Source organism: Ptychodera flava, chromosome 11 (assembly GCF_041260155.1).
Source record: "Ptychodera flava strain L36383 chromosome 11, AS_Pfla_20210202, whole genome shotgun sequence".
NCBI classification, from domain to species: Eukaryota; Metazoa; Hemichordata; class Enteropneusta; family Ptychoderidae; genus Ptychodera; species Ptychodera flava.
The window spans coordinates 11986020-11994427 of record NC_091938.1 but is presented as its reverse complement, the minus strand read 5'-3'; the positions used below and the strand labels follow the sequence as shown (position 1 = coordinate 11994427).

The window sequence follows — 8408 nt, the reverse complement described above, 5'->3', positions numbered from 1 at the left end:
CGCCAAATTCATTGCTTCTTAACACTTACAGTAGGTGGTGGCGAACCTATTTGGATAGTTCGAGTGACGTAGTTCTTACCTTCCTCAGTGCACCCGGGACACGCATTACTGTTGTTTGTTACTTCGCAGCGTTCTTCAATAGTAACACTGTCCTGATTGTTCGGAAAGAGAAAATGACGTTGTTATCAGTTTTCTCGACCCAAAAAACCCGATAAAATGTGTAGCAGGTATCGGCTATCAACGTATCGGAAGCATAATGCTGTACAATAAGTCCTATGTATCACCCTTGTAGGGGCGCAGTCTGTTCTTCATGGTACGTTGTATTCTACAGACCATGAAAACGATAACTGCATGTTGCGGTGACATAAATAGGAGAGAGAGAGAGAGAGAGAGAGAGAGAGAGAGAGAGAGAGAGAGAGAGAGAGAGAGAGAGAGAGAGAGAGAGAGAGAGAGAGAGAAAATGTCCGAGACCAAACTTCTGTGTTTTCGCGCTGCGAATCGTACAATACAGATTAACATACAGAATATCCTTGTTTATAGGCTGAGATAAACACGTAGTAAATAAGATGTACGGTAATAATTTATGATCTTACCAAGTTGCGATAGTCGTCCAAATCACGACACATACCGAAATACATCACTGCATCGTGTTCCACAAAATTGCCCGGATGTTCCATCAATGTCGCCCTGTTCAGTTCACACAATCCGTTCCTTCGGTTGTAGTTGAAAGACGCGCACGACAGCGAAAGGTTGCACTGAAGATAACACAGACGAGCAGTTGAGGTTCTCCATGTTTCGGCGACGTTTCCTGTCAACCTGTGGTTCCGAATTCTGACGTAGAGCCACTGTGAATCAGTGTCCTGTGGGTCTGCACATATCGACAGGGCCTTTCCGAGCAACACACAGCAAAACGCAGCGATAAAAGATGTTAATGTGATCAAATCCATCCTCCAGGCGTTCAAAATAATAATAGGACGAGGAAAAAAATGCCCGAGTGATTAAACAGCCATGGTAAGGTGATATTCTGAACGATTACGGACAGACCTGCCACATTAGAAGTCACTATGTGCCTGGAGTTGCACTTATACTCTCGTTGAGTAGGAAATTGACTCCTTCCCTTCATTTGACATTAAGTACTTTGTTAAACAGCACAAGGAATGTCAATATGAATAATCGATTATGTAAATATCTCCGCCTCTTGATTGTGAAAAAAACTTACACAGTATAGCAACGGGTTAGTTTGTGTAATTACTGTACCGAATATGCAGACAGCAAATAACTATGCTATTAGCTGTATTTACTAATTCTGATTACATCATATTCGTGTCAATGTTTATTTCACTGACACTTGAGCCACACCCAAGATGCAATCAGAAAAGGGGTTATTCGCCGGTCATTGAGTTTTATTAGATAGCATCTTTTTAATTGAACGACCTTCGTTAAATTAGTCGTACGGCGTATCAAAGAAAGTAAGCTTGAACGGAAGTTAAATCAAACACTACAGCGGAAGTCGAATCTATGCTACGCTCACTTGCCCGCAATAAGTAGTCCCTGCCACGGCGGCTGAAATTTGGTATTTCGAAACACGGTCTTCTGTGGAGTGATCGTGTCAGAAATTATGATTTCACGAGCCAGAATGGCACCTAGCTGTCAACCCCTTTCAACAATTTCGACGGAATTTTCATTTTGTGAACACTTTCAATAAACTGAGGAAACTCACCTTTTGAATGCTTTGAGCAGAAACACTGGACAAAATGCTTGATATACGTTCAGTATATTTACGTATATTGACGTATATGGAACACAATATTAATTGCATACGTAACGTATATCTTTGTATATGGAACATTTCAATACGTTGATATGCGTAGCGTATATCTATGCAGATCATGAGTATACGTAATGCAGATCTTTGCACACCAAGTGTACACTGTACTTATGCATTTTATTAGTATACGTACTTGTATACTTAACGTATTTGACACATGTACAGAATCAGTATATGTGTATATATTGTTGTATATCAAGCATTTTGCCCAGTCAAACTTTACAAAAATTACACGTAAATCACTGAAATTTCATTGTTCTGAGTATAGAAACCAGTGGATTCGGTGCTTTGTTGCCTCATGTACTAGGGAAAATAATTCATTTCGTGTTTATTTTAGACACGCCTTTCCTGCAAAAACCGTCCACATATATGTTATTCATGACAAAACCGTCTACATATGTCATTCCGGCCTGAGGGCGCTTGACGTTCCTGTACTCAAGAGCAATATAATTAGAGAAACCCGAAATGAGAGCGAAGTAACTGAAATTGACTTGATTGCTAATCTGACACTGACATCCCCTCAATTGATGTCTGGATTATTTCTGTATGGTTTATCTTTTCAATCTCCGCGCTCTTAATTGTTTTAATAATTTCGAGTCTGACGAGAAAAAAACGATTGACACACATAGAATAAGCTGCAATGTCAACGACTTACTCAATTCTTGAAGTCTATGACGCCATCTTGTTCATTTTTTGGATAAGGAAATATGTTGTTACGAGAAAGTCTAATTCTTTGTTAAACTACATGCAGGACACACACCCTCAGAATATGACAAAGAGTTAAAAAATAAACCGATTGCACAATGCAGCCTGATGGTACCCACGTCATGACAGAATCATAACTCTGAATTTTTCTGATGCATGAAGAGATCCAGTGAATAAACTTGATGATTTCTCAATTTTGAGGTCTCTTGAGACCGATGCCTCGATCTTGGTGAAGAATTCACTGCATTTGAAAGGGGGCCATCTTGGAACTTTGTCGCTCAGTGATGGCCTGTTGCCAGTTGGCCGAGAGGGGGTGCATTATTGCAGCTGTTATTTTACAGTTTTGGCAATGCCAGTGAATTTGTTGATGCAGAAAGCATTGGGGTCACAACAGGTATAATCGGATTCATTATCAACAACAATCTGGGACTGACATCACAAATTTCTCTGATATTAACAAAGTTACAATATATGATAGCAGCAAGGCGAGTGTTATGGATCTGTTCATTCTCATCACCATGCTTCGCTTCCAGAATGAGATGCACAGACAATCTCAATCAGATCCGTGAATTCATTCAACATTGTGTCTGGCGCCAAGACTCCGTGGCAGCACAAACACAGTCATACGTATCTGCATTCAAACATTTGTCAGCAGTTGAATCTCCCAGACGATATCAATCATTTATTGTACAGTACTCAAATATATGGTTTCTTGTCTTCGATAAAGCCGACATTCCAGTCTTGTCAGAAATCGACTGTTGATCGATAGATGTTTATTGTCGTTGATCCTTATAATCATAGTTGAAAAAAATATGTCTATCAATGAATGTAGTTGGCGAGTTTGTTTTCGTATCGATAAAATATTTATTCTCATAGAAATTATTAATCAAAGCGTTTGGCTATCACTTATCTCACATACAACCTTCACGATGTTAAGTGGAAAAAAGCGTTCGGTTAAACTTCCGATGATTGAAAATAAAAACTTTTTCTGAGTATCCAAAACTCTCAGAAAAAATGCATTTTGCTGTCATCTTTAAGCTCTATTTATGAGAATACAATGTGTAGTCTTTTTCGAAAATAACAAAGGTGGATGTAAAGCGGAAATATAAACGCGGCAAGGGGGCGGTTATCATATCCGAGGAGAGTCTGGCACTAGGCCCACTGTGCTGATATACTCGAGAGCTTCCATGACACTATGTAACCAGTATCATGGGTTGTTACCAATTTCTGCGAAGCAGTCCACAAAGAAGTTTGTTTTTCACATAGGTGAGACTACTGGAGTGGCACAACTTGCGTGTAGTTTCATCCCTCCCCCACGGATCTGCTAAGAGGAAGAATGGTGTACCTTGGCGAAAGTTGATATGTAATTTCTTTAGTGAGATATTCTTTGGGGGTAGGGGCACCGCTTATAAAATTCTGCCAGAGAAGAGCGATGTACAGAGCAAGAGCAAAGCTGAGGGGTATCTCGCTGGTATGTGCTTAGGGGATTGGAGGAAAAGTGAAAAAGAAAGGTTTTCAGAGAAGCTTTCAAAAGATCGCAAAGAGAAAGACTGCGAAACAATACAGATGTGAATGGCGCATGCATTGGCAAAGATAGATTGGTGTAACTTGAAAGATGCCTTCAAAAAGATTAAGCCCAATGTTACTTGCATTATATCTTTGAAATGTTCAATGTTTCCTTGCGTTCCCCACTATCAGTAATGAACAGCACGGCCGAATAGCCTAATAAAATATTTATTAATGGAAAAATAACTTTGACACTGTGACAAAATGCATCCGACTTTCCTGAAGGTTCAGTTGTCGCTAACACTTCATCAGCCATAAACAAAATGACAATTCAAGCGCCGTCAGACGATGCGAGCTTATGATCATCCGGGACATGGAGAGCAGAAGTCAGCTTGTCTCACGAGTCAGAAATCAATCTAGCTAACTAATTGTATCTAGACGATCTGACATTTCTACTTGTTGCCCTGGAGACATAGTAGTAATTTCCATCAAAAATAAGGCATTCTGCATTTTGCTGCAAGATCTGTATCACCGAATTAATTTCAATTTGGCATCCTCTGAATACGCTGTAAACTTTCCATCAATCCAGATAAACGGATAGCTCAGTGATTGATGTCCTCGCGTACTCGTGTTGATTTCCATGTGCCCTTGCTACGCCATCTGATATTAAGCAATGCAGTGATTTTTGCCTTCGCTTGAACTTGACCATCGATCGATTCCCCCACATGTACTTGGGTTGATTTCCATGTCCCCTTGTGACGCCATCTGATATTAGCAATGGAGCAATTTTGTATCAGATTGACTTTGACCTTTGAAGTGTGAACAGGCACACAATGTAGCACAGCAGAGTTAGATATCTGTCGTTTTCACCACACAATATAACCTAACTCCTGGCTAGAAAGAATTAACAAATGAAAATATCCATTTTGCCATTCTGGCATATTGCGCAACAACTCTAAGGCCATAGCGTGACTGTATATTTACAATATAACACGATTGGAACTAATTTGGGATAATTGGATCTTCATATTTTTCAAATTTCTCAAAAGTGTTAGGTGCACTATAGCTGAATGTTACGATATTACAAATTACTCATAAAAACAAGTGTGTAATAAGTTAAAAAGAAAATCAGATGAGGTTACATTTGCAGATTAAATCGACATTACTTCAACATCCAATTATCCCAAATTATTCCCAATCTTGTTATATCAAACCAGTGCCGTGAATGATATAATAATTGCAACAACTCGTGGCTATATTGTTTCTATGGCTTGGACAGAAGAGATTTTGTGACCTTGACGTTATAAAAAGCCGGTCGATATCTGATGAGAGGCTTCAATGTGTTACAAGTTGTCATTGCAATAACAAAATCAGAAGACACAGGGACATGCACTCCTTTCCATGTGCTGTCCATGTCATTTGGCGTCGCCATCCTCTATTTCTCGATAGGATCTATGGAAACGAGAAACAAAGCAATTCGATGAGTGGGACGTCTTCTTTCGATGTTTTGTAGCAAGAAACCAAGTACGAAAGTTAGAGAATCATGAGCGGGCGGAAACAGAAAGGACTTTCGATCTTATGGTGCAATAGATCACATGGCTTAGCAACTGAACGCACCAAGCTCATGTGTTTTCACGTGTAGCTAACTATTTTTTCAACCCTGAAAACATAGAGTGGCTGTCGAAATATGGACAAATTTCATGATTTTATATTAAGACGACCACATTCCATCTTGAATGTGCTCACTTAGCACTGTATTTCTGAACTAAGAATAACACGTTCAGTGCGGATAATCGGTCAACCGTATTTATAACCGATAAATAAAAGTAGAAATTACGAAGCGGGTGAATTACCGAGAGTTTCAAAATAACTCCATACAGGGGAGACTAAAAAGTATTGTAAGCATTTGAGAGTCAAAAAGATCTGTATCCAAGCCGCATTCTACCTTAAATGAAACACGAAAGATTATCAAAAGTAAGTTGGAACAAGAGTTGAATGAGCTGAATGGTAGGAGATATGTAAATATATTTAATATATTTAAACTAACCAATCAATTTTTCAACAGATGAAATAACACAGGAAAGTGGATAAAAGAAGGGTATTGGTGGATTATACTAAAAAGTAACCATTATGCAAATTTTGTCAAGTATCAACCTCGACAAGGATCATGATATTGAATGGCCTCGTCAATATGAAAATAAATAGCGGCAAAAGAATTATGGGCCAATACTTGACTTGACATTCAAAATAAATAATTCATATTCCATTTGGTGTCATATCCGATATTTGAATCCATTTCGAAATAAAAATCCAACAGAGATAACCGAATTGGGGAAAACATGCATTGTCAAATTAAATGATGACAGCATTGATTTTCTGGTACCACAAAAGCATTTTAATAAGATTGTTAACAAGCTAATGTTAGTGTTAGTGTCTTTGATCATAAAAAATAAACAACTATGTCCAATATATGGTTATAAGTGAATAATCGAGGTGTTTTAAATTAGTACTTATACCTGACAATGATAAAACGAAATTGTTTTGTAATAAAGGATTTAAGTAATGGGGTTATGTATCATCAGAATAAGCATTATGAACGAAAACATTTGTGTCCTTAGTTGGCCCATAATTCTTTTGCCATTATTTATTTTCATATTGACTAATTCAAAAGAGCACGGAATACATGAATTATAGATTTTTCACTCTGTCTGCCAATAATTTATATTTTATGTATGTGTATCATAGCATGTTACCATTAACGAAACGGGGACGACGCCTAATTTCCTATAATTCTACTCTCACGGCTTTGAATCACTAGAATAGAAGAATTATTCCTCGAAATTGCCGTTTTTATTGCATTTCTGGTGAATTCGATTCTTAACTACGAAAATCCCGTAAAATCATCCATAATTTCTTCCGCGTTGAAATGTTTCAGAATGCTTCGTTGATCGTCACGGGCCACATGCACCTTAAAGTGGTAATCGGAAAGAAAATAGGTAAAAAGACAAAATCCATGATTTTATTTCATCTTGCGATATTTAGTAGTGATCACTAGATATTCAACATTGTAATCCTTGTTGGGAGTTTACTTCATAATTCATAAAAACAGGAACAATATTTGTTCTGCGGCCTCTATTTTCCCCCTGAACAGTTCTATTGATTGCATTAATATTTTTTCTTTCTTGGTTCATAAGATACTTTGGATGATACATTCGACTAGTAACCTTGAAAAAAAAAATCAGGAAGTACCTTGTAAAAGACCTGAAATGACATCATTCCGAGAGGTTTTACCTGGTACAGTATATTTCACAAAACAGCGACCTTTCCACGCGCCATATTTGACATAGGTCCAAGCCAGACATCCGGACGTTTCTTGGCAGCTTCTGCAGCACGCTGGCGCTGAACTAACATAGATAGGCGATGGCGGTATTATATCAGAACCAAATCGATCTCTGTTGTCTTCAAATGTGCATACATATGACTCTGCGTGCAAAGAAAATGCATGGCCATATTTCACGGTAGTAATAAATCACGATACGGTAAGCTTTGATCATTGAGTTGAACATGCGTCGACCAAATTCTAACATCATGTTGCCAATATGACATCAAAACAGGTCTAATAATCAGGATCATTCAAGGTCAATAACTAATAGCTCAAAAAACAAAATAAATAGAAAACGACAATAACAACAGAGTTATCTTGAGCCACTGTTCAGTGGTTGTACCAGGTGTACGGAACGGGTAACGCACCAGGCCAAGCCAACATGCTACACCCGTCAAGTTTGACCTAAAGTGATGGTACACCAGTCAAAATTAGTGTAACTCGGCAAAACCATCAAATATGCAATATAGTTTAAAGCCAGGAATATTATGGCACCCATCCCGTGAGAAACAAACGACTCATACTTTTATACTACATGTCTGTATATATGATGATACTTCAAATCATCCAACTAATATACTTTCTGAGAACCCCTGTCTCACATTCCCCTTTTCGCTAAAGAAGCTGTGCCCTTCTCAAAAGTCAAAATATGAGCTACAAGCGTTACCGTACACATTTCAGGAGCAACTGATGTGAAATGTATACACCATACATACAAGCCGGAGCTTTATTCCTCGTGGCATTTGAAATGATTTTGTTTGGTTTCAAAACGACAAACGTACTTTCCTCTTTCACTGAATTCAATAATATTCAGTGTCCGAGCCAGGTTCAAAGGGTTAAGGATTTGCAAAAAGTAGGTCTAACCCGTTTGCTTGAAACAATTGAAATAAGAATACAGTATCACACTTGACGTCGATTCTTCCGTTTATTGAAAGTCACTAATTACATTTTTCAGGAGCCTTCGATTGCTTCCTTCATTTTATTTAA

General features: G+C 38.2%; 1 protein-coding gene across 1 annotated transcript in view; it reads right to left on the bottom strand.

Moving 5' to 3' along the window:
- Positions 1-1034, bottom strand: part of LOC139143046 (uncharacterized) — a 4596-nt gene extending 3562 nt beyond the window's left edge. Inside the window, exons 1-2 of the mRNA XM_070713223.1 lie at positions 594-1034; positions 80-152 (exon numbers count right to left, since the gene is read on the bottom strand). Of these exons, the coding sequence (XP_070569324.1) occupies positions 80-152; positions 594-947 (427 nt within the window). The 5' untranslated portion in view covers positions 948-1034. The remainder of the gene's footprint in view (positions 1-79; positions 153-593) is intronic.
- Positions 1035-8408: the final 7374 nt, after the last annotated feature.